The 27,997-nt window shown below is 38.7% G+C and overlaps 1 protein-coding gene across 4 annotated transcripts in view; it reads right to left on the reverse strand.

Annotated features, from left to right (window-relative positions):
• The window catches only part of Slc25a26 (solute carrier family 25 member 26), a 138,684-nt gene that overhangs the window by 96,373 nt on the left and 14,314 nt on the right, over positions 1–27,997 (reverse strand). For all 4 annotated transcript variants that reach the window (XM_026397845.2, XM_026397844.2, XM_026397842.2 and 1 more), the window contains one exon: positions 26,196–26,305. In XM_026397845.2, the coding sequence (XP_026253630.1) occupies positions 26,196–26,237 (42 nt within the window). In that variant the 5' untranslated portion in view covers positions 26,238–26,305. The remainder of the gene's footprint in view (positions 1–26,195; positions 26,306–27,997) is intronic.

Consider the following 27,997-nt stretch of genomic DNA (forward strand, 5'->3'; position numbering starts at 1 on the left):
CATAAAAAAAGAAAACAAAGGGGCTGGGCTGGGGCTCAGTGGCAGAGAGCTCGCCTAGCATGTGTGGAGCACTGAGTTCAATGCTCAGAACCACAAATCAATAAATAAAATAAAGGTCCACTGACAACTAAAAAATATTAAAAGAAAAAGAAAGAAAGAAAGAAAGTGAAAGCCTGGCACATAGGCATGTCATCTCTCCTCCACCATCCCCTCATCACACTGCTCAAGCAACAAACAGACTCCTCTTTCTTTCTCAAATTCTTCCTAGTAGGTATCGCTTGGTACCCAATTAGGAAGGCTGAGCATGTGCAGGTCTAGGGAGGGGCAAGGACCACTGCATCAAAGCCCGGTCAGTATTCTGCTGGCCAGGGAACCGCAGAAGGTGGCTCAACCATGTCTGCCAGTCTTCCAGGAAGACCTTTTCTTTCCACTGTGTAGATAGGATCAGCTCAACTGCAAGCAACCAAGAACCGGCTTGACACTGAAGGGGACCAGAAGCCCCACATGGAGATTTGCACAGCAGTGCGTGGCTAGACCTGAGCAGGACAAATATGAGGGTTATTAGAGAGCCATTTCAACAGAGGGGTTGGGCAGGGAAGTCACCAGTAATTTACAGGGGCTGGGGACATGGCTCAGTGCAGTGGTAGAGCATTTAGCTCGCATGCATGAGGCTCTGCGTTCAATTCCCAGCACCACAAAAATAAATAAATTTTTAAAAATAAGAAGGAGAAAAAGAAGTGGTTTACAGACACAGAGGGGAAAATGTAGACTGCTGCCAGCAGGAGTTGGGGCTGTAGCTCAGTGTGCAGTGTCTGCCTAGCTGGCCTGATACCCTGGGGTCAAGCCATGGCACCACCACAAAACAGGACAGAAGCAGGGGAAGTAGAGAAAGGAGCTCATAGTTAAAGGGGGTGGGTGTCTTGCCTTCCTGTATAGTGCCAAAGACTGTATCTGCACTTAGGATGAAGGAAGCGCAGGGAGAGGCCAACAATACGGGAAAGAGATGGACACTAGAAGACTCAGAGGCTTGGAAAAAGGTGGAGCGTGGAGGTGTGGAGAGCACCCAGACCACCCTAGGCTCAGGTGCCACCTCCTGCTTCTGCACAGGTTCAACCCGAGAAGGTCTGGCTAAAGGTCTTCAGGCTGTAACTGTGACCCCCAACTCTATGTGGCCACTGAGCACTCCCTGGCTTTCTTAGGTCTCATTTTTCTCTGAAGTTTTCACTTTTATTTTTTAACTGACAAAATTAAAATGTATATGCTTACATAATTATGTATCATTTTTCTTATTTGACCTGAACCAGAAATCTTTATAGCATCCTTTTAGGTTACAGATTCTATAATTCTTAGTTTCCCACCATCACACTTTCTCTTCTCTGCCTAAAAATATATCCCCTCCTTATTTTTAATTCCTATATAAACTCTCTGACCTTCTTTTTTACTTATTAACTTAATCTGTATAACTTTAAAAATACATATATTATTTTCTCTTCTACTAAACCACAAGCACCTTCTGGTCAAGAAGACAATATGTGGTAGAGCCTCGCCTAGCACTCGCGAGGTGCTGGGTTTGATCCTCAACAGCACTTAAAAATAAATAAAATAAAGGTATTGTGTCCAACTACAACTAAAAAATAAATTTTTTTTTTAAAAAAAGAAGACAATATGTAGCAACCTTACTAATCAACTGAGGGAAAAATCTCTCTACTATATATTTTTTATATTATTTTACATAGAAAGTGCATGCAAATTACACAAGAGGAAAAAATCACCCCCCCACACAGAAAAATGCCACAGAAATGACTTTCCAATACTCCATAATGTTTTAAATGTTTTCTTTATACTCAATAGCCTACACATATGCTTATATGAAGACTAAAAATATAAAAAAATAAATATAAAGTGGAATTATAGGTAGTGATTCTTCTTTTCTGATTATATTTTCTAAAATTAACATATATTATTACTTCTTAAGGTTTTGCTGTTTTTTTTAATGGGAAGGGTAGGGATGGGTACTAGGGATTGAACCCAGAGGCACTTTATCACTGAGCCACTGACCTTTTTTTTTTTGAGACAGGGTCTCAAAAAGCCCAGCATTTTTTTTTTTTTTTTTTTTGAGACAGGGTCTTGATAAGTTACTTGGGCCTTGCCAAGTTGCAGAGGCTGGCTTCATATCTGCGATCCTCCTGCCTCCCACAGTGCTGGGATATACAAGTGGTGTGCGCCACGGCACCTGGCTTTTTTTTTTAAGTAGCAATTTCAAAGAACAAAAATTTCTGGTATGGACCGAAGGTTTTAGGTGAGGAAGAACAGAAAATGAAAGGAATAATTTAAAATGAATGAGCTTTTAGCTGCAAACCTACCTACGCTTTGATAAGAAAAACATTTATTTTTAATTTAGTAATAATAAATCCACAAAAATAGATTAAGTAGTTTATTGTGAGGCATAAAATTGCATATACATTATTTCTTTTAATAAGAGTATAAAACTCAGGAACATAAACAACGATAGAAAATAAAGTCCAAAGGACTGATCCCAGCACCTAAAACTCAAACAATAAATATTAGAGAAAAGGAAGGGGGGGTGGAGCGCATACTAACTTCTTGTATTTTTCAATTCAAGTAGTAAATAGTGAAATATGACCCCAATATGTCAAGAAAATAGAAATTGTGTACTTTCAAGGCTTGGCATAAATATTTATGGAACTTCACACTTCACAACCCTTCATGTTTTTATTTCTTTAAAATACAGAAGCAGAAGAAAAACTCTGAAAATGTTCTCAGATAAAAAGTAATCGAAATAACTGAAGGGATACAAAGCACCAGAGGGGCTTGCTGACTTCCGTGGAGCAGCATTTTGGCCTAGGAGCAGAGCTACACAGGAATGCTTGCAGCCACTTCCTCTAGTACCTGTGTGCCTTTTCAGTATGGTATTCTACTAACTGTGATCTTAGACTTGAATCCAGATAACAGAGTATTTCACTGCTACAACTTGCTACAGTATTGTAGTTCTATGAAAGGAAATAAAGATAAAGTAATCCACGGGGCTCTTGTAAATCCATTCCGTACAGCACTCCTTCCTCATATACATGGGGTTCAGGATAAATCCATGATACAGGAATGGTGGCATTTTCAGTAAAACCCAATGTCTTGGAGGTTAAAGTTTTATCAAAAGACAACTAAGGTTTTCCATAAAGAAAATACATGGATGTGAGGGCGATCTGGCTGCGACATCTGTCACCCCAATTATCTGGCTGGCTAGGCGGGTGTCCCCTTCCTCCCTCACAGCTCCATGTGCGTCCCTCCTGAAGCTGCGCGCTCGGTCGAAGAGGATGACCTTCCCCGATAGAGGAGGACCTTTCTTCGGTCAAGGGTATACGAGTACCTGCGCTCCCCTGCTAGAACCTCCAAACAAGCTCTCAAGAAAATACATGCCCCAAACTTTTGTCAACATTAAAATGCAAATGCTGGGTTCATTCAATTAGCATACACAATATTATAAACCTCAGGTTACAATTGAATTAAATATTGACAATACTGATGCTGCTTTATTTATCTGACATAAATAAAAACTTTTCTGAAAGTAGCACAGAGATTTAAGCATTTGTAAGTGGATAAATTACAGTGAACTTCAGCATCACAATAGGTAAAATGAAGGAAGAGTAAGAGTTGGATGCAGTAAACTTTCTTGGTCTTTCATCAGCTACAGCCAAGGTCCTCAGCTCCAACACATTAGCTATCAGCACTTTACAATCTCATTTCTGTCCTCTAAGTCCTCTAAGTCTAAAAATGCTACCTTACAGTAACACTATATATCTTTTCCCCAATTATTTCAGTAAAGGTCACACACACCAAAAAAAAAACTGATTTAAGACTTTTCTATGAGAAACTCAATCCATAACCTATAAATATTTCTCTGATATTAGAAATTAATTATGTCAGCCCTTTGCATATGCATAAACCTGAAATAACAGAAATTACTAAAAGTCAAAGAGCTATCTGGCTCATGAAGCAAGGATGAAATATAAATATTTTCATTACCATCTCCAGAATTATTTTTTGGTAAAGGAATAACAGATTCACACATATCCAACGAACTTAGGTTTAATATCAGCAAATGCTTCATATTTCAACTGGCAACTCTACTAAAAAGTCAACAGAAACTTAATACTATGCTATATAAAGCCAATCAAAATTTAATCACAAAGTCAAATCCATGCTGGACTCTGCAGAGCAAATGCAACATGGCAAATTAAAACGAGGTGATGATTATGAGGGAGACAACTCAGAATACTGAAATTTTTGAACGCAGACATGTATTTTATTCCACATTCTTTCTGTAATTCCCAAAATTCTCTTTAGAAATCAGGCTTCCAATTAAGAATACCTAACATCATAAGTGGCTGCGACTCGGTGGAATCCTGCCAGCCAAGCCCACACTGACCCCCGGGCAGAGTACAGGATTTCAGATGGGGAAGGAAGCAGTACAGTCCCATCCCCCACAACGGACACTCCACCAAGGCAATCAGCGGCCACCATCTTGGAAAGCTGAAGTATCCACCGCCACTCTCCGACAGATTGCAACAACAAAACAGGTGTGTGTCACTCAGCTCATCCCCCATACATCCGGGAATTCCCATAAAATCTCTCCTAGGCTTTCCGGGGGAGGGAGTATCAGAGTGAGCCTGCATAAAGACTAGGGGAAAACTAGAGACACCTGACCTTCAACCCCCCTCCCATCAGCAGCCAAAAGGAAACCTGTCTAGCCAGCGCTGGGGGAGGGGCAAGCAGAAAAAAAATCAAAACCATAGAGTGCCCGGGATCCCAATAGCCAACTGTGTGACCTCTGAGATCTGGGCTGACGGATTCGCGCGGCCTGCCCTGCAGCTACAGAAGGCATGGGGCCACGGAGAAGCAATTAATTAGCAAGCAGGGAGAAAAGTGGCTGCAATTCGGTGGAATCCCGCCAGCCAAGCCCGCACTGACCCCCCGGGCTGAGTACGGGATTTCAGAGGGGGAAGGAAGCGGTACAGTTCTATCCCCCACAACGGAAACAAAATAATAGAGTGCCGGGGTTCCCAATAGTCACCCTCCACACCCAACAAACGGCAGGCCCAGAGTACAGTTTGAACTGCCGAGAACCACCACTCAGGGGAAATCTGGTCTAGCAGGAGAAACCAAGACTAGCAGGAGAAACCAGGGGACTAGAGGCAAGGCCCTCGCGACTGGGCGGCTGGAAACCGCAGGCCCGCCGGCGACAGTTCACCCACTGCCCGCGTAACTGGGCAGTAGGAGAACGCCCGCCCACTGGCGACCGATCACCCACCCTCGGCCTGTGATACTGGGCGGCTGGAGACTGCCCACCTTCCGCGACCGGGAGCTGAAACCAAACAGAGACAGTCCAGTCACACCCCCCCATTAGGACACCCCGGCAAGGAGCCTGGGGCCCATCATAGCAGAGTAGTGTCATCACTGGAGCTCGGACATTGGAATTCCTTCCCAGCGGAATCCACGCTAGCAGGCATAGTCTAACAACACAAAGGAGAGACATCAGAGTAATACAGAACCAAAACAAATCTATAGAAGAGAGCAGAAACACAACAATCAAATAGAGCTGGAAAGTAACGTGGACAACATGAGAAAACAAGGGAAAAAAGGAGTACAAACAATGCAAGACAACTTAATTCTACAGGAGGACATAGAAACATCAGAAGCAGGGATAGGGAAAGAACTCAAGGCATACCTAACTCAAATGGAAAGGAATATTAGAGAAGACATGAGACAGCAACTCCAAGCAATAAAAGTATATTTTGAAAATGAATTAAACAAACAAATTCAAATGGCAAAGAACGAACTCTACCAGGAGATAGAGATCTTAAAAAAAAAATCAAACAATAATCCTAGAATTGCAGGAAACTATAAACCAAATTAATAACTCAAACGAGAATATTACAAATAGACTTGATCAAGTAGAAGTCAGAACATCAGATAATGAAGACAAGGTTTATCAACTTGAAAAGAGTATAGTCAACACAGAAAAGATGCTTAAATCCCACGAGCAATCTATTCAAGAGATATGGGATGTCATAAAAAAACCAAATTTGAGACTCATCGGGATAGAAGAAGGCACAGAGATTCAAACCAAAGGAATGGACAGCATATTAAATGAAATAATTGTAGGAAACTTCCCAGAGAAGAAAGATGGAATGGATTGCCAAATCCTGGAAGCCTACAGGACCCCAAATTCAAAATCATAATAGACCAACTCCAAGACACATAATTATGAAGATAGCCAACATACAGAACAAGGAGAGAATATTAAAAGCTACAAGAGAAAAGAGGCAGATTACATTCAGGAGTAAACCAATTAGGTTAACGACTGACTTCTCATCACAGACTTTGAAAGCGAGAAGATCCTGGAACAATGTATTTCAAATGCTGAAAAATAATGGATTCCAACCAAGAATACGGTATCCAGCAAAATTGAGCTTCAGATTTGACAACGAAATTAAAATCTTTCATGATAAACAAAAGCTAAAAGAATTCGCAGCAAGAAAACTAGCACTGCAAAGCATTTTGAGCAAAATACTACAAGAGGAATTGAAAAATAGTGCCCAAAACTAACAGCAGGAGGTATCTCAGAAAAGGGGGAGGAAAATACCAAAAAGTAAAACTAGCCAAACTAAAATAAATAAAGAAGCATGACTGGAAGTACAAACCATATCTCAATTGTAACTTTAAATGTTAATGGCCTAAACTCACCAATCAAGAGACATAGGCTAGTAACCTGGATCAAAAAACCAAATCCAACAATATGCTGCCTTCAGGAGACTCATATGATAGGAAAAGACTTACACAGGCTGAAGGTAAAAGGTTGGGAAAAATCATACCACTCACATGGCCCTCGGAAGCAAGCAGGAGTGGCCATACTCATATCGAATAAAATTAACTTCAAACCTAAGTTAATCAAAAGGGATAAAGAAGGACACTATATACTGTTAAAAGAAACCATCCACCAACAAGACATAACAATTATCAATTTGTATGCACCAAACAATGGAGCTGCAACGTTCATAAAACAAACTCTCCTAAAGTTCAAGAGTCAAATGGACCACAACACAATAATTATGGGTGACTTCAAAACACCGCTCTCGCCATTAGACAGATCCTCTAGACAAAAACTGAATAAAGACACTATAGAACTCAACAGCACAATCAATAACCTAGACTTAACCGACATATATAAAATATATCAACCATCATCAAGTGGATACACGTTCTTCTCAGCAGCACATGGATCCTACTCAAAGATAGACCATATATTATGCCATAAGGCAACTCTTAGTAAATATAAAGACATGTAGATAATACCATGCAATATATCTGATCATAATGGAATGAAATTGGAAATCAATGATAAAAGAAGGAAGGAAAAATCCTACATCACATGGAAAATGAACAATATGTTATTCAATGATCAATGGGTTACAGAAGACATAAAGGAGGAGATAAGAAAATTCTTAGAGACAAATGATAATACAGACACAACATACCAGAATCTATGGGACACAATGAAAGCAGTTTTAAGAGGGAAATTCATTTCTTGGAGTTCTTTCCTCAAAAAAAGAAAAAAACAACAAATAAATGAACTCACACTACACCTCAAAAACCTAGAAAAGGAAGAGCAAAACAACAGCAAATGTAGTAAAAGACAAGAAATAATTAAATTAAGAGCAGAAATCCACGAAATTGAAACAAAAAAACCATTGAAAAATAAAGTTGGTTCTTTGAAAAAATAAATAAGATAGACAAGCTCTTAGCCATGCTAACGAAAAGAAGAAGAGAGAGAACTCAAATTACTAACATACAGGATGAAAAAGGCAATATCACAACAGACACTACAGAAATACAGAAGATAATTAGAAAGTATTTTGAAACCCTATATTCCAATAAAATAGAAGATAGTGAAGATATCGATAAATTTCTTAAGGCATATGATTTGCCCAGATTGAGACAGGAAGACACACACAATTTAAACAGACCAATAACAAAGGAAGAAATAGAAGAAGCCATCAAAAGACTACCAACCAAGAAAAGCCCTGGACCGGATGGGTATACAGCGGAGTTCTATAAAACCTTCAAAGAAGAATTAATACCAATACTTTTCAAGCTATTTCAAGAAATAGAAAAAGAAGGAGTTCTTCCAAATTCATTCTATGAGGCCAACATCACTCTGATCCCAAAACCAGACAAAGACACTTCAAAGAAAGAAAACTACAGACCAATATCTCTAATGAACTTGGATGCAAAAATTCTCAATAAAATCCTGGCAAAATAAAATAAAAAAGCATATCAAAAAAATTGTGCATCATGATCAAGTAGGATTCATCCCTGGGATGCAAGGCTGGTTCAATATACGGAAATCAATAAATGTAATCCACCACATCAATAGACTTAAAGACAAGAACCATATGATCATCTTGATAGATGCAGAAAAAGCATTCGACAAAGAACAGCATCCCTTTATGTTCAAAACACTAGAAAAACTAGGGATAACAGGAACTTACCTCAACATGGTAAAAGCTATATATGCTAAACCTCAGGCTAGCATCATCCTAAATGGAGAAAAACTGAAGGCATTCCCTCTAAAATCTGGAACAAGACAGGGATGCCCTCTATCACCACTTTTATTCAATTTAGTTCTCGAAGTACTAGCCAGAGTAATTAGACAGACAAAAGAAATTAAAGGCATAAAAATAGGAAAAGAAGAAATTAAATTATCACTATTTGCGGATGACATGATAATATACTTAACAGACCCAAAAGGGTCTACAAAGAAGCTGCTAGAGTCAATAAATGAATTCAGCAAAGTGGCAGGTTATAAAATCAACACGCATAAATCAAAGGCATTCCTCTTTATCAGCAACAAAACCTCTGAAATGGAAATAAGGAAAACCACTCCATTCACAATATCCTCAAAGAAAATAAGATACTTGGGAATCAACCTAACAAAACAGGTGAAAGATTTATACAATGAAAACTACAGAACCCTAAAGAGAGAGATAGAAGAAGATCTTAGAAGATGGAAAAATGTACCCTGTTCATGGATAGGCAGAACTAACATCATCAAAATGGCGATATTACCCAAAGTTCTCTACAGGTTTAATGCGATGCCAATCAAAATCCCAATGGCATTTCTTGTAGAAATAGATAAAGCAATCATGAAATTCATATGGAAAAACAAAAGACCCAGAATAGCAAAAGCAATTCTAAGCAGGAAGTGTGAATTTGGAGGTATAGCGATACCTGAGTTCAAACTGTACTACAAAGCAATAGTAACAAAAACAGCATGGTACTGGTACCAAAACAGGCGGGTGGACCAATGGTACAGAATTGAGGACACAGAGACTAATCCACAAAGTTACAACTATCTAACAAAAACAGCATGGTACTGGTACCAAAACAGGCAGGTGGACCAATGGTACAGAATAGAGGACACAGAGACTAATCCACAAAGTTACAACTATCTTATATTTAATAAAGGGGCTAAAAACATGCAATGGAGGAAGGACAGCATCCTCAACAAATGGTGCTGGGAAAATTGGAAATCCATATGCAACAAAATGAAATTGAATCCCTTTCTCTCGCCAGCCACAAAAGTTAACTCAAAATGGATCAAGGAGCTAGATATCAAATCAGAGACACTGCGTCTGATAGAAGAAAAAGTTGGCTACGATCTTCATATTTGGTCGGGCTCCAAATTCCTTAATAGGACGCCCATAGCTCAAGAGTTAATAACAACAATAAACAAATGGGACTTACTTAAACTAAAAAGTTTTTTCTCAGCAAGAGAAACAATAAAAGAGGTAAATAGAGAGCCTACATCCTGGGAACAAATTTTTACCCCTCACACCTCAGATAGAGCCCTAATATCCAGAATGTACAAAGAACTCAAAAAATCAAACAATAAGATAACAAATAACCCAATCAACAAATGGGCCAAGGACCTGAACAGACACTTCTCAGAGGAGGACATACAAGCAATCAACAAGTACATGAAAAAATGCTCACCATCTCTAGCAATCAGAGAAATGCAAATCAAAACCACCCTAAGATACCATCACACTCCAGTAAGATTGGCAGCCATTATGAAGTCAAACGACAATAAGTGTTGGCGAGGATGTGGGGAAAAGGGTACACTTGTACAGTGCTGGTGGGACTGCAAAATGGTGAGGCCAATTTGGAAAGCAGTATGGAGATCCCTGGGAAAGCTGGGAATGGATCCACCATTTGACCCAGCTATTGCCCTTCTCGGACTATTCCCTGAGGACCTTAAAAGAGTGCACTATAGGGATACGGCCACATCAAAGATTATAGCGGCACAATTCACAATAGCTTGACTGTGGAACCAACCTAGATGCCCTTCAATAGATGAATGGATAAAAAAAAATGTGGCATCTATACACAATGGAGTATCATGCAGCACTAAGAAATGACAAAATCATAGAATTTGCAGGGAAATGGATGGCATTAGAGCAGATTATGCTAAGTGAAGCTAGCCAAGCCCTAAAAAACAAATGCCAAATGTCTTCTTTGATATAAAGAGAGCCACTAAGTACAGAACAGGAAGGAAGAGCATGAGGAAAAGACTAACAGTAAACAAAGACGAATGGGGGGAGAGAAAGGGAGAGAGAAGGGAAAGCATATGGAAATGGTAGGAGACCTTCAATGATACACAAAATTATAAAAGGTTATGAGGGGCAAGGGGGAGGGGAAAAAAGGGAGAGAAGTGAACAACAGCAGAGGAGGTAGAGAGGGAAGATGGGAGGGGAGGGGAGGGGAGGGGGGATAGTAGGGGATAGGAAAGGTAGCAGAATACAACAGTCACTAATATGCCATTATGTAAAAATGTGAGTATGTAACAGATGTGATTCTGCAATCTGTATTTGGGGTAAAAATGGGAGTTCAAAACCCAATTGAGTCAAATGTATGAAAGATGATATATCATGAGCTCTGTAAGGTTTTGAACAATCAATAAAAAAAAAAAAAAGAATACCGAACATATCTTTCTATACCTCCATTTAAAATGAAAAACCTTCATCTGTGTGTCAAGTCTGCCGTCTTCTGGCTGCATATGGAATTGCAGCTGCTGGTAAACCAAAGAGCAAATCCCAACGGCATTTTTTTTTTTTAAGACATTGAAGGACCTTTATTTTATTCATATATTTATATGTTGTTCTGAGAATTAAACCCAGGGTCTCACATTCTAGGCAAGTGCTCTACCACTGAGTCACAATCTCAGGTTTAAATTTTATCCACTTTCACTGAGGCATAAGATTATATTTCTTCCTTATCAGACTCTTTCCACCTACACAACAGCCAATAAGCATTGTAAGAAAATGAAAATCTCTGTAAGAAGCCTTGTCCTCTGGCCTGACAAAACTACTACCACCCTCCCTGGATAATCCAGACTACATAGACCAACAGTCTTCTCAATGAAAACAATTATATTGACTTTTAGGCCACGTGTTTAAAAGCTGTTCACAGAACTGGACACAATGCACTTAACTTGAATGGCTCCTTCTCTTTTGAACATTTCTATAAACTAGACATGACTTCATGGGAGATGACAAAAGCTTCAGAAACAAATTTACAGATTTCTACCAATAAACAAAACTGAAAGGGGAGGAGACTATAATGGTAACTGGATTAGCTTCCTATTGTTGCTATAACAAACTACCACGTTCTTAGTGGTAATGGTAGGTTTGGGTAACCTGCAAAACGGTTCTTCCTGAGCTAAAATCAAGGTGGTGGGCAGCATGCCTTCTGCAGGTTACAAGGAGCCACATGAATGCTCTCCTTTGGGCCCCCTCCTCCACCTTCAAGATGCAGCTTAACATCTAGTCTCTCCCTCTCTGTCCCTCCTGCTCTCACTTTGGAATACAGATCCCCCTCTGATCACACGGAGTTCACGTGGATAATCCAAGAACTGCTTCTCATCTCAAGATCCTTAGTTGCATCTGAAAAGTCCTTTTTGCCCCATGAGGTAAGCCATTCTCAGGTTTCAGGGACTAGGACATCTTTGATGGACCATCATTTTGCCTACCACAGTAACTCAATAGGAAATTTTATTTTATTTGGTACCAGGGATTGAGCCCAAGGGCACTTAACCACTAAGCCACATCCCCAGCCCTAATTTTTATTATATATTTTTGAGACAGGGTCTCTCTCAGTTGCATACAGCTTGCTAAGTTGCCAAGGCTGGCTTCAAACCTGTGATCCTCCTGCCTCAGCCTCCCGGAGCCACTGGGATCAGAGGCATGCACCACCGTGCCCAGCCCCAGTGGAGACTTTTAGAACCTGACCTTTTATTATTTTAAGAAACCCAAAGTGATCTGAATTGTTTTTTTTTATTTTTTTAATATTTATTTCTCAGTTTTGGGTGGACCCAACATCTTTATTTTTTATTATGTGGTGCTGAGGATCGAACCCACTGCCCTGCGCACACCAGGCGGGCACATTACCGCTTGAGCCACATCCCCAGCCCCGATCTGAATTCTTAATGTTACCCAAGGAAAACACTTTTTCATCTCTACTTTTGTTATTTCTTATATATGACATAAAAAGCTGAAGTCTATATAGAGGTGCTCCTGACAACACAAGAGAAATATTGGTCTAACCTAGGAAACCTTGAGCAAGTCACTAAACTTTTTTTGAACTTGACTTTCTTCACCTTCTGAGCTGGTTTGTCTTACAAAACTATAGAAGTCTAAAAATGTGCCACACAGCAATCTGTGTGACATGGGACTAAGAATCAGCATTTATTACCCACTTTGTATGTCAGGTGGTAGGCTGAGCACCATGTAGTGTTACACCATTTCATTCCAGAGGAGCTGTGATTGGGGCAGCATTAACCCTGTTTTTCAAGATGAGGAAACAGCAGCTCAGTGAAGTAAATGGCAAACAGACACCAGGCAAACAGGAGGACAAGTCACAGTTCTGATCTGGATCTGGGTGAACTCATAGCCCATGGTCCACACCAGGCCATCTCCTTACAGAGGCCCTCCAAACAGTCCTTGGCTATTCAATGAATGGATGCAACTTATTATTTATTTATATGCTCCTCAAAAACAGGGATCAAACTTTCTTACCCCATTTCTTAGCATCTCTCAAGGCTAGATAAACAAGAGTCACTCATATTTTGAATAAATCAAAGGAAACTGTGTTACCAAGAAATCTTAAATCAGTATTTCACAAAATAAAAGTTTTCATTAACAAAGTTCAGGTTCACAATTTCCTAACTTCTTTTCATTATTTGGCCCTTGAGAGGATTCAATTTTTCATTTAGAACAATAACTGATCAAATACATTCATGACTTAAAATAGTTTCTTCAGCTTCATCATCCTCTATGAAAATCAGGTTGTTTTTTCTATAAAGTAGAACTTAGTTTAACTGGGTTCCAGCAATTGAAATTGCTCTTAAAAAGCTAACTTATACATAACTCCCCTTCCCTCTTGTCTACTAACTAAATATCATAATCAATGAAATAAACTGTCGGAGATCATGAATCAATACTAAAGCTGCATACCATATTAGGAAAGGAAAAGAGAATCCCAGAGATGGAAAGTCTGCAGTGCGTTAGAAAAGGAAGTCAGAAAGAAACCGGAGGCAGGTGTCCCTTTATTATGTTCATCAGGGATCCTCCAGCCCATTCAGGGGTGCACCACAACTGCCACTCACAGGCAGCGTCACCCAGGACAAGCCTTCCCCCCCCCCCAGTCCTCCTCCTCTCTTTTCTGCATGTGTTCTGAGCCACAGGTGGACAGTGCTTACTAAATGCAACTCAGTAGAGTCGGCTGGAGAGTCAGCACCCACAGAACAACAACTAACAAGGGCGTCCCGGCTGAACACTGAAGGGACACCGCAGGAAGGCTTCTGAAAGAGCTACCACCTCTTCCTGAATCCACTTTCTCCTCTTCACCCTCTTCCCTGGAGATGACCCTATCACTCTCCCAACACAGCTGCTAGCTAGACCTAAACATCAAGCCTGATCCCTGTCGCCCGCTCTGTGGGCCCTCAAGAGTGAAAGCCAGAATCCTCACGGTGGCAGGCAAGGTCCTCCAGCTGCTCACCTCAGGATGACCCAGTCACACCCACACTCAACCACCAGGAACCTGCAAGTGGTTACCAGGGGCTTCTTGGGACTCCAAGACCCCTCTCCCACCAGCCCACCTAACAAACCAGCACACTCCCAAATGTCAGCTAACGGAATTGGACTGTAGTTGAGGTACCTGCTGTATGAGATTTTTAGAGGCTCTTACTACAAAAAAAAAAAAAAGTAACTATGTGAAGTGATGGAAATGTTAATTTGCTTCACTACTGCAATCATTACAGCATGTTATAACACCATATAGACAACAGAACTTATTTTCAAAATAAACCAGTTAAATTAAATGTGGCTCAAAGATTAACTACCCTTGAGGCCTTTCCTGAATACCCAAACAATTCTACCTCTGTTCATCTTAATGTACGAGCATTTCTATCTGCTGCATTACTGTGAGCTTCCTTCTGATCCGATAAGTGCACTTTCCTGGGGCCCAGGGAAGCCATCTGATTTTCTACTCACACAGTCCCCTATGACTAAATTATACAGCCACACAGGGTTTAGCAAAATATTACAATTCCAAGTGGGAGTTAACCTGTATTAATTTGTGAATATTAATCATGATTAATTCAAAAGACAGGCCACACTTCAAAAGTTTTTAGTTGTAGGAGTTTGTTTTTGCTTTTTGCTTTCAGTACTGGGAATTGAACCCAGGGGTACTTTATCACTAAGCTACAACTCCAATCATTTTTCTAAAATACTATGTTTTGAGACAGGGTCTCACTAAGTTGTCTAGGCTGACCTAGAACTTGGAATTCTTAGTGGTTCTTCTTAGAAGAGGTCAGTATTATGGTTTAGATATTAGGCAGACCCCAAGAGCTCACGTGGGAGACAATGCAAGGTTTAGAGGTACAATGATTGGGTTATGAGAGCCTTAACCCAATCAGTGGATTAATCCCCTGACAGGGATTAACTGGGTGGTAAATGGAGGCAAGTGGGTGTGTCTGGAAGAAGTGGTTCATCAGAAACAGGAATATGGGGTCTCTATTTGTCTCTGGAGGGTGGAGTCTCTCTCTGCTTCCTGATCACCATGTGAGCTGCTTCCCTCCACCACACTCTTCCTCCATGATGTCCTGCCTCCCCTCCAGCCCCAAAGAATGGAGCCAGCCTTCTGTGAATTGAGACCTCTGAAATAAACTTTTCCTCCTCTAAAATTGTTCTTGTCAGGACTTTTGGTCACAGCTGTAAAGCACCTGCCATAGGCATGAGGCCCTGAGTTCAATCCCCATCACCAAATAAAAAATAAACAATAACCATAAAAAATGATGTTTAAAAAAAACAGTCAGAAAACATCGTGAAGATATTTACATATTCATTTTAAAATGAGATATTAACAGCATAAATGAAAAAGCTTAAATTCCCACCACTGAAGACACAATAACTAGAATGTGTCTGTGGCTAACAAACACACCTCATATCGTTAATGAACCTAATCCTGTAAACAGCCACACTGCTGGGAAGGCTTTCCCTCATCTGGTATCCAGTAAGACCCCTGATGGCCTGCAGCACAAAGCATGTCCACTGGCCTTGTTAGTTACCTTGCCACAGGAGCCTCCAGCTATAGAACTCTACGCACCACGGGCCTTGAAGAAAACATCAGGGCAGGTTATAATAAATACTTCGGTAAAACCCAGATCTACACATCTTCGGCTCCCTGGCCCACACTTGGAGAAGTGCTATAAGAAGCTATCAGAAAAGGCTTTTACAAACCATGATATATTCCCTACTTTTCTTATCTCTAGTGAGAATGGAACTGAACGACACTTGGAGAGGACAATCTTACAGCACCTGTGTGTAAGGATATCTGTGTCATCTATACTCAGATACTAAACACACAATTTTAGCTGCAAAAAACTTCCAAGGTTCTTTCATTTCTGAAAATAGCATAAGCTAAGGTACAAGGAGGAAAAGACACAAGAAAAGTCAAATCTGAAAACCTGTAAGAAAAAAAAAAATGACTACCACAGGTGTGGTGGCACACAGCTGTCATCCCAGGGACTGAAAAAAAAGATGAAAGCTGAGGCAGGAGGATCACAAATGCACGGCCAGCCTGGGCAACTCAGTGAAACCCTATATCAAAAGAAAAATCAAAAGGGCTAGGGAGGCAGCTTAGTGGTAGAGAACCCCTGGGTTCACACCCCGGGACCCGGGGGTGGAATCATTACCGTTTTAATGTTACAGTATCCATCCTATTAAAGTAAACCTGCCCCCACTTTGGACTTAATTATAGATTCTACTTCTCACGGGGCTTGTTCTGTGTGTCGGAAACTGAGCTGCAAAGTGAATGAGGTAGGGATTTAGAGATTTGGTACAGCAAACTTTATAATAAAAATGGCAGGATTTTTCTTGCTGTAGTAACATATTAAATTTCATTTGATCAATTTACTATATTCCAAATTTACAAGCATAAGATAGAAGGTTGTAATTATAGTTGTACTGATTCATCATTAAGATTTAATCAAGCTGCTGCTACAGGGAATGGTTGTTATTTTGGCAGTGTTTTTTTATTTTGTTTCCAAGGTGCTTTCATAATCACTAAAACAAACAGACCCGACACCAACAAAATATGGTATCATTTCTAAGGAATCTCTAACATAACAAGTTTATATCAAAGCAAATGTGCTGAAGAATAATAGCTAAACTATTTCTTACTGTCTGGGTTTCTATCCCTTTCTGACCACTAACAGCTAAAAATGTTTTTGGTTTTGATTCCTTTTTACTTTACACTTAAAAATTTACCTCCTCTAATTCTCCTGTTTCATTCTGCTATTTTTAGAAACGGCTTTTGCATTAATGTGAAACCAAAATTTATGTTCTATGAAACTGAAACAAGTTACCTAGACAGGAGCGGGTATGTCTATTTCTCTAGTATTTATGGGGAAAACTAATTCTGAACAGTATCAGGAAATTCTTAAAAGAATGTCCAAGTTTATCAGAGCATCAGAACCAACGTTTCCACAAACTTTATAAATCTGGCAAACTTTTCAACATAATAAACTGTACCTGAATTTAAAATCAATTAAAAATCAGTATCAAAAAATGTTTCATGTGTGATGTCCTAAATCCATGGACCCACTTGCTGATCAATCTTCCTCTTAAGCTTCTCCAGGAATCATGGAAACTATAAACAGGTGTTTGACATTAGGTCTTATCACCTAAGGGACTGTGGAATCCCTATGAGATAAACAACAATGATAAGAACATTCTAGAACTGTGTTATCTCCAATCTTATGGATACTTATTTCCTAATTCTAAAGTCTACCTTCCCCACCCCTTATGCTCAACAGTTCACATAAGAACATGATTCCATTTAAAAAGCTTCAATTCTTAAAAATATTAATTATAGGTATTAGAAACATCAGAATATACAATATTTTCTAAAAATGAAGAGCTATGTCATTAACATGAACAATCTAACAACTACTATCTATCCTAAGCTATTGTATCACTTTATATTTTCTTAGTAGGTTTAAGGGTCAGAAGGCTTATAAATTGAAGAAGAAAGCCTGTCCTTCAACATGGCAAACTAGTTTTCGTGTAAAATGATCTCATGTGAAACAGAATGGACAAATCCTTTATTTGCCACTTGCTTTCAACAACATATTTGAAAACGTAATCTAAATATAGAACTTATAGAATTATATTTGAAGCTAATAAATTTAACATGCAATTACAAAATACAGATAGACAGGGACCAAGAGCACGCTCAGTGATGAAAAGCGTGCTTACCAAGCTTGAGGCCCTGGCAATCCCCAGGACCAGGAAGGAAGGAAGGAGGGAGGGAGCGAGGGAGAAAGGAAGGAAAGAACACTAAAATAAAAGTTGCCATAAGGACAGAATTTCCACAACTCAAGAGACACACCATTTGAGTCTTTAGTAAAAGACTCAAAATAAATCACATGTAATAAGACTCATCAAGAACATATTCACCAAAAATAAGCCTAAGAGAAAAGGTTAAAAGATTTATTTAAATCAAATATGTTGCTTTTGCTTTTTTTAAAATATTTTTTTAGTTATACATGGACACAATATCTTTATTTTGTTTATTTTTTAATATGGTGCTGAGGATTGAATCCAGGGTCTCACACCTGCGAGGCGAGCACTCTACGGCTAAGCCACAACCCAGCCTAGCTTTTGCTTTTAAACTAAAGGTTAAGCAAGTTTTCAGGTAGAATTCTAGCACTGGAGTTTTGACCTTGGGTCCATGCATACAGGGAATGAAAGTCCCTAGAAATGGAACGCAAAACAGCCACAGGTTTCATTAGATTCCAAAAGTGTCTATGACTTATGAGAGGAACTACTTTATGCTGTTTGTTATTCAAAAATTACTATATCATCAGTCCCAGGGTAGAGACTTTTACTTCAGAATTCAGAGTTGAACTTAGGCTCAGCAAAATCATTTTTAAACCAATATCAAAAGAAATCTTATTTAAAAAAAACTCACTGATTATAATATCAATCAGACTAATTTTTCTTTCAATCTGTTTTTCAAGGAACTGATTTCTTAGATCAAAAAATTTATTTCAAAATAATGGGAAAGTATAAAATTTTATGGCCAGATAGATATATAAAAGAATATGAAATGCAAAAATACCAAAATGGATTAGAGATCATTCTTCTTCCCTGTGACTCGCCACAGCCTCAACAGTTCAAATTATCACAGGAATAAGAAAATAATTCCTTTATTCTAGAACTGAGACTATTTGTTCCATAATTCCATTTTCCCTGGATTTCCATATATAACCTGATGTATTTTCATTGATCAAAATGGCATAATTTCACTACATTTCTATAAATCAACTTCTCTTCTTCCTCTTTGTCTTCCTTTCGACCCTCCTCCTTCTCCAGTGCTGGGCTCAAACCCCAGGCCTCACACAGGCTAGGAAAGTGTTCTACTGAAGAACTACAATCCTAGCTCCTAAAACAATTTGTAAAAAAAATTATCTGTGAGGCCAGTATTATCTGAATACCAAAACAGCAAAAAAAAAATCACACACAAAAAAAGAAAATCACAAACCAACATCTTATAAATAAGCAAAAGTCCTCCACAAAATAATAGCAAACCAAATCTAAAAATAAATGAAAACCATTGTATATCAAGATCAGTGAAATTTATCCCAGAAATAAAATGGTGCTTTCAACATGTGAAAATCTCTCAGTGTGACACAACAAAATAAAGAACAAAAACACACAAACATCTTAGAGATGCAGAAATAGCATCCAACAAAATTCAACATGCCTTCATAAATAAAAAGTAAATAAACTGCTGGGCATGGTGGCTCATGCCTGTAATCCCACAGATTTAGGAGGCTGAGGCAGGAGGATCACTGGTTTGAGCCAGCCTCAGTAACTTAGTGAGGTCCTAAGCAACTTAGCAAGCAAGACCCTGTCTCAAAATAAAAACTTTAAAAAGGGCTGGGGGGCTGGGGCTGCAGCTCAGTAGCAGAGTGCTTGCCTAGCATATGTGAAACACTGGGTTCGATCCTAGCACCACATAAAAAAATAAATTAATTAAATTAAATAAAGGGATGCTGTCCATCTACAAGTATAAAAAATATTTTTTTTAAAAAAGGGTTGGGGATGTGGCTCAATGGTTAAGTGCTCCTGGGTTTAATCCCCAATGCCAAAGAAGCGAAAGTAAATAAATCACTGAACAAACCAGGAAACAGAAGGTACCTTCCAGAACCTCATAAAGGGCATCAATGAAAAATTCACAACTTACAGTTGAAAGAATAAATGTTTCTCTCCAAAAATCTTAAACAAGACAAAGATATCTGCTCTTACCACTTCTATCTGGAATTGTACTGGGGTCTCCAACCAAGGCAATTGTGCCAAAAAGATGGAGGAAAGAAAAACAGTCAAAGTATAAAGATCAGAAAGGGAGAAAGAAAAATATCTCTATTTATAGATATAATTTTGTACATAGAAAACACTAGGGTTGGTGATATAGCTCACTGGTTGATCACATGCCTAGTATGCATAGGGCCCTGGCTTTGATGGAGAAGGAGGAAGAGAATGAAGGGAAGAGGAATAGAAAGAAGATCCTAAAGGATCCAGTAAAAAAAAAAAAAAAAGAAAAAAAATTATATTTTAGTTTAGCAAGGCTACAGGATGTAAGATCAATATACAAAAAAATTATTGTCTATATGGTAGAATAAATTAATTTAAAACAAAATTAAGAAAAAATACATATAACAGCATTAAAAATATATTATTGGGGGTGGGGTTATGGTTCTGAGGTAGAGCACTCCCCTAGCATGCATGAGGCACTGGGTTCAACACTCAGCACCACATAAAAATAAAATAAAGGTATTGTCCACCTACAACTAAAAATAAATATTTTTTAAAATATATTATTTATGTATAAACTAACAAAAGTACAAAACTTAAAAAGTATTAAACAGTGGGCTGGGGATGTAGCTCAAGCGGTAGCGCACTCACCTGGCATGCATGCGGCCTGGGTTCGATCCTCAGCACCACATACAAATAAAGATGTTGTGTCCGCCGAAAACTAAAAATAAATATTAAAATTCTCTCTCTCTCTCTCTCTCTCTCTCTCAAAAAAAAAAAAAAAAAAAGTACTAAACAGTGTTGAAAGAAACTGGAAAGACAAACACATATATGGATTGAAAAACTTAACACTGTTCAAGATAGCAATATTCCCCAAACTAACTTACAGATTCAAAGTAATGCCTCTCAGAATTCTACCATGTTTGTTTCTAAAATTCACATGGACAAAGTTCTCCCCTCCAAAGAATACTAATAATACTGAAAAGAACAGAGATGAAGAACTCGTGTTGATTTCCACACTTACTTACATAGTCAAGATGACATGGTACTGGTGTAAAGACAGACATACGGAGATGGAATAGAACTGAGAATTCAGAACTCTTTTTTTGCAAGGTTGGGGGGCTGCTACTAGGAACTGGGGATTGTACATATTAGGTAAGTGCTCTGCCACTGAGCTACATCCCCAGCCCTATTTTGCTTTTTGTTTTTGTTTTTCTGCAGTACCAGGGATTGAACTCGGGGACACTCGACCACTGAACCACATCCTTAGCCCTATTTTGCATTTTTTGTATTTTGTTTGGAGACAGGGTCTCACTGAGTTGCTTTTGCTGAGGCTGGTTTTGAACCTGCTATCCTCCTGCCTCAGCCTTCCGAACCATTGATATTATAGGTGTATACCACCAAACCAGGCTCCTATTTTGTTTTTTGAGCCAAGATCTTGCTAAACTTACTAGGCTGGCCTCAAACTTGTGATCCTCCTACCTTAGCCTCCCAAGTTGCTAGATTTCAGGCATGTGCCACTACATCCCGCCTCAATTCATTTTTGATGTGAGTGCCAAGGTCATTCTATGTAGGAGTGTGGGTGGGGTAAAACAGCCTTTTCAAAAAAGATACAGGTAGGACAAGTAGATATTCACAAGCAAAAAAATAAAGTTAGAGCACTTCTTCTACCACATACAAAAATTAACTCAAAACAAAACAGAAAACTATAAAGACATAAAACTATAAAACTCTTACAATAAAGCACGAGTGTATTATCTTCATCACCTTCAATCAGGCAAAATTTCTTAGATATGACACAAAAATCACAAACAACATTAACATACAATGGACATCATCAAAATTAAAAACTTGGGGCTGGGGTTGTGGCTCAGTGGGGGAGTGCTTGCCTTGCATGTGTGAGGCACTGGGTTCGATTCTCAGCACCACATACAGATAAATTAATAAAATAAAAAGCCCATCAAGAACTAAAAAAAAAAATATTAAAGACTTGTGCTTCAGAGCACACTATTAAGAAAGTAGAAAGACAATAAATAAAATGGGAGAAAAATTTTGTAAACGTCATACCTCTGATAAGAGACTTGTGTCTAGAATACATGAAGAACTATAACTTGATAACAACAACACACCCACACACACACACACAAAAAAAAAACTACAATTTAAAAGAAGTAGAGATCTGAATAAGCAGTTCTCCAAGCATATAAGAAATGTTCAAGGGGCTGGGGTTGTGGCTCAGTGGTAGAGCACTTGCCTAACACTTGAGGCACTGGGTTTGATCCTCAGCACCACATAAAAATAAATAAAATAAAATAAAGGTACTGTGTCCATCTATAACTAAAAAATAAAATTAAAAAAGAAAAAATTCTCAAAATTGTTAGCCATTGGGCTGGGGATGTGGCTCAAGTGGTAGCACACTCACCTGGCATGCGTGCGGCCCGGGTTCGATTCTCAGCACCACATACAAAGAAAGATGTTGTGTCCGCCGAAAACTAAAAAATATTGAAAAATTCTCTCTCTCTCTCTCTTTAAAAAAAAAAAAATTGTTAGCCATTACGAAAATGCAAATAAAAATCACAATAAGATACTAATGAATAGTTACTAGATAGCTATAATTAAAGACAGATAACAATGGAAACCTCACTGTTGCTGATGAGAATATAAAATATAAAACGGAGGTCACTTTACAAAACAGTCTGGTCAACTCCCGAAAAGGTTAAAGTTACCATCTGGCCATAATTCTAATTATATACCAAGACAAATAAAAACATATGTCCACACAAAAAGTTGTACATGAACACTGATAACTACATTATTCATAATGGCCCCAAATTGCAAATAACCCAAATGTTCATCAACTGATGAGCGGATAAGTAAGATTTAAAAATCCATGCAATGAAATATCTGGCAAAAAAGGAAATGAAGTGCTGATATATGCTACAACATGGATGAATCTGGAAAACTACTTTAATAGGAAAAAAAAATCTCAAAAGACAAGTTACAGGATTGTATTTATATGAAATGTCTAAAACAGACCAAGCCATGCAGACAAAAAGTAGCCCAGTGGCCGTCTGGAGGGCAGGGCCTGGAGTACAACACAGAATGACTAATACTAGACACTGGTTTTCTTTTGGGGGTGATAAAAATATTTGAAAATTGACTCTCATGATGATGGCACATCCCTACGAACATACGAAAAACCACTAAATTGTGTACTTTAAATGAATGAATTGTGTGATGTATAAATTATATCTTGATAAAGCTGTTTTTGAAATTATCTTTTTTTTTTTTTTTGGCACCAAGGATTGAACTCAGAGCCACATCCCCAGCCCTATTTTGCATTTTATTTAGAGACAAGGTTCACTGAGTTGCTTAGGGCCTCACGAAGTTGCTGAGGCTGGCCTTGATCCTCCTGCCTCAGCCTCCCCAGGGGCTAGGATTACAGACATGCACCACTGCACCTGGCTAAAACTAAAACTAAAGTTAGTATTTATTTTATTTTTCTGTTAAGATCTCCCTTTTTCTTACCCCTAATTTACCATATTTGTAAGCAAAGAACAGCAGATTACAAAACAAATTAGATTCTCAGTCAAATTTGCTAAGGCAGAAAAAGTGCATAGAAAACAAAACCATAATATATTGCAATTGTTTTATACATATATATTGTTTTTATGTAAATGTTACATATTATTTGCTGATTCATTTTCCAAGTTTTCTAATGTAAACATACACCATTATGAGGAAAAAAGGTGGTGTTCAATTAAGGACCCTTTCCTTTACTGTGTGGTCCATGCCTGTTCACACTCTGCCTATCACAATGCTGCAGGCCAGAAGTGGTGACCCAGGCCTATAATTCCAACTACTTGGAGGCTGAGGGAGGAGAATTGTAAATTTGAGGCTAGCCTGAGTAATTTAGTGACAGCCTGTCCCAAAATTTTTAAAAAATTTTAAAGGTCTGGTGTTGGGAGCCGGCGACCGCACCCTGAAAATGGCGCTGGCTTCCTGCTTCTGATGACTTAGCGGTTGGAGTTATTAGAAGTAAACAACTCCTTGTAAGGCTGTGGGGCTGGGCTCTGGCTTGCTTCCGCTGCGCTGTACCTACTAGACTCCTCCACGTGGTGCTAGTTCATTGGCGAGGCTGGGTACTTAAGCTAGGGCAGACCGACCGCTCGTGCTCTTTCCTCTCTTGTTCCTGTTTTCTCATCATGATTCAAAGGTCCTGAGTAAACTGCTGAAAGAAGAATCCTGTGTCGTGTTTCCCTTGCCGGCGAGGGGTCGCGACAGTCTGGGGACGTAACTCAGTGGTAGAGCACTTCTACTGGTATGACCAAAATCAATTAAAAAAAAAAAAAAGGAGGAAATAAGGGGGAAAAATAACACTAGTAGAGAATAGATAATTTCTAGCTAACAAAAATCATGTTAGTAGACAATAGGGAGAAATTCTCCCTTATATTGGGGAGAAAGGACAGAGAGAAAGGTATATTAATGAGAAGAGTGAAGATAGTTTGGGTTTTATTAGTGCTCCTCTGAATTAGATTTGGTTTGTCTATTTTATTTTTTTTATTTTTTATTTTTTAGTTGTCAGTGGACTTTGTTTATTAACATGCAGTGCTGAGAATCGAACTCAGTGCCCCACACATGCTAGGCAAGCACTCTACCACTGAGCCACCACCCAGGCCTGGTTTGTCTATTTTAAACCATAACTGTGTACGCTTTGGGTATGAGACACTTTTCCATTCACATTATGAGTTTTTCTTTAGCTCATGAATTATTTACAAAAGGGTTTGTTTTCTAAACTCATGGTAATGACAACCTGGCATTCGTTTTCATTATAGTCAGTTGTCAAACCATATGTACAACGTTGTCTCTATTGTACTTGTTGAAGCTCACCTGTGGAATGGGGTGTCCATTTTTGTTAACCTTCCAAGTATGCTTGAAATATGTATTTCTTAACTGTTGAGGTGAAGTCCTATATAAATCCATTAGACCAATTCATTGTGTTGTTCACATCTTCTACATCCTGAGTAAGTTTACATCTGCCTAGTCTGAATGCTTTCAGAGATAGTCACATCTCCAAGTAAGACTATACTGCTGTTTATTTTTCTTATCATCTTGTCTGGTTTTGCTTCATATGTTCTGGACTATGTTATTCATATAGTTCAGGCTTGTTACATCTCCCAGAATTGTTCCTTGAGTCATTATGTTCTAGACTCTCTGGTGCCTTAAATTCTTTTTGCCCAGTATTAACATAACACAACTCTATTTCATCAGTATTCCCTAAATTTAGTAAAGTGAGGAAAAAAAAAAAAAACAAATCGTAATTCCCATCTATTTCTCACTAACCTATGAGATAAACTAAATTTAAGCTAGCATCCTGCCCTGCAGGGCTCAGACACTTGACCCACAATCTGGAGAAGCTGCAGGGAAAGATGGGAACTGGAGAACTGTTAGCCAGAGGCCAAGACAGCAGAGATCAGGGACAGAGAGATGCTGCAACAGTGCCCAACACTAAGCCCACCTTCTGAGCATAAATGCAGCTGCTGCTTAACTTCCCTTACGAACCTTCTGCAAATTCCTCTGTGGCTGACCTGACCCATAACTAGGAATTTTGGGAAAAACAGTTCCAACTCAGTTATGCTGACATAATACAAAACCAACACAACCTACAGGTGAAAGGGTTCTTCCATTTCTTTCATTTAATGTTTTGTGTGTCATTGTTTTAGAACTCTCTCTCGTTTTAGAACAGCTGAATTTTTCTTTCATCCCCAAGACTACCTTTTAACTGACATGTATGATTCACCTACATTTATTGTGACTTATGCCTTTCATAATTTTATTTTATTTTTTAAAAATATTTATAATTTTTAGTTGTAGGTGGACACAATACCTTCATTTTTATTTTTATGTGGTGCTGAGGATCGAACCCAGTGCCTCACGCATGCCAGGCAAGTGCTCTACCACTGAGCCACAACCCCAGCTCTTCCTTTCATAATTAAAAAAAAAAAATTATTTAAGAGAAATAAATACCACCATAAAAAAAATTAAAAATGTCAAGAAGTATTTAAACATTAGACAGCATATACATATATTGAAATGTTACATGGTATCCCCTAAACAGGCACAACTTTTGCATTTTTATGTATCATTTGAAAATAAATTTTAAAAAAAGAAATTTGTACCAAAAAAAAGTATGCATGATTTATATTTCTGAAGTCTATCACATATTAACTTGCAACTCACCACTTCTCCAGCAGAGGCAGCCAACATGTGCTTCACAGGCATCAAATACGAAGATGAATCAGTGTACAAACACCATTTCACATATTCATAGGTGAGGAAAAATGCAGCAGCTGAAATTTAAACAAGCCAGTCTTTTTACAAAGCTTAAATACACATTCCCACCGTAAAGAAATAGTTTTTTCCGAAAGGTATGACAATAATTATTACATTATGAGACAACAGATAAACGTAACTTTTTTCCATCACTCTTTCAGAATTTACTGAGCCCATATTACATGCCCAATCCCAAATTAGAAAAATGCAGACAACGTGATCCCCATACCGACAGAGCTTATCAGCTAACCTAGCATTTGCCAGGCTGAATGACAAGTTACTTAACACTGTTCTAGTCAACTTTTTAGACAAGGTGAGGGTTAGGAGTTTCTGTGTTCCAGAAGATCTTACACTTGGTCATAAAACAAACATCTCACTGGTTTATAAATAAGTCAAAAATGTAAACATATGCCTTTACTTAAAATACAACGTGTATTCTATATGCTTTATTATTGCTGGTTACCCAAAATAGCCATAGCTACTTTTTAATGTCAATTTACCTTTTTTTTTTTTTTTTTTTTTTTGGTAGCACTAAGGATTGAATAGTGTGTTCTCCACTAAGCCACATCCCCAGCCCCATTTTTTATTTTGAAACACAGTCTCACAAAATTGCTTAGGGCCTCGCTAAGCTGCTAAGGCTGGCTATGAACTTTCAATTCTCCTGCCTCAGCCTCCCAAGTTGCTGGGATTAAAGGTGTGCACCACTGTGCCCAGTTAATCCCCAGGCTTTTTATTTTTTATTTTGATTTTGCAATTCCTCTTGCCTCAGTCTTCCAAGTTGCTGGGATTACAGGTGTGCGCCACTGCACCCTCCTACATCAATTTACCCCTACAACAAGGAAACAATCAAATGCTTAATTAGAACTGGAAATCAGTATCTCAGAAGAGCTATCTCTATCACCATGAACTAATTATAGCTGTACATGAGGGCTTTAAAACTTGTACTGTTAATCAAAAAGTGTTTATCATGTCCATAAAAGATAAAGAATGAAAGAAAAAAGAATAACAAATTCATCTTTTGAAGGACATTAGAATTTATCACAGTCAAGTCTGAAACACTCAGAAAAACTGCCTGATAGTAAAACTCAGTGATCTGAGGCTGCCAACAAATATGCAGGCCCGTAGTCCACAGAAGTCACTACCAATTCAGTGACCTGGCCCAGTTAACACAGGCCTGTTCCCGTGTGGTTCTTCATACAGCTTGTCACACTTTGGCCCACTACAATATTATCCTTGATGGCATTCAGCTGTAGGTTCTGCAGCTACTAGCATCTCTATACCCACTCCAAGGCAAAGGAAGAAAGTACTAAAACTTCCTAAGTTTCATGGTCAGTTGCCTCAAGCTTGCCCAATTTTGTGACTACTTGTGTGATACTTCATGTCTTTTAGGTCTGTAACCTCCAACCCCTGTCCCCAAGTGCACAGCATCCAAAAAAGATTCCATTAATGAAAAATGATGGCACAATAAAATTCCAAATGAAGATCAGAGCAAGTCCTCAAAAAAGGAGACACGGGCTATCTGATAAGAGTCTCTTCTAGCCCATCCCCGGCCCCCAGCAAAAAAAAAAAAAAAAAAAAATGCCATACTTTCCTTACACGTGCTATTAAAAAGGGAATAAGGTGGCTGAGGCTGTAGGTCAGTGGTGGAGCACTTGCCTCACAAGTGTGAGGCACACTGGGTTCCATCCTCAGCACCACATAAAAATAAA

The sequence above is a fragment of the Urocitellus parryii genome, chromosome 3, assembly GCF_045843805.1.
Source record: "Urocitellus parryii isolate mUroPar1 chromosome 3, mUroPar1.hap1, whole genome shotgun sequence".
NCBI lineage: Eukaryota > Metazoa > Chordata > Mammalia > Rodentia > Sciuridae > Urocitellus > Urocitellus parryii.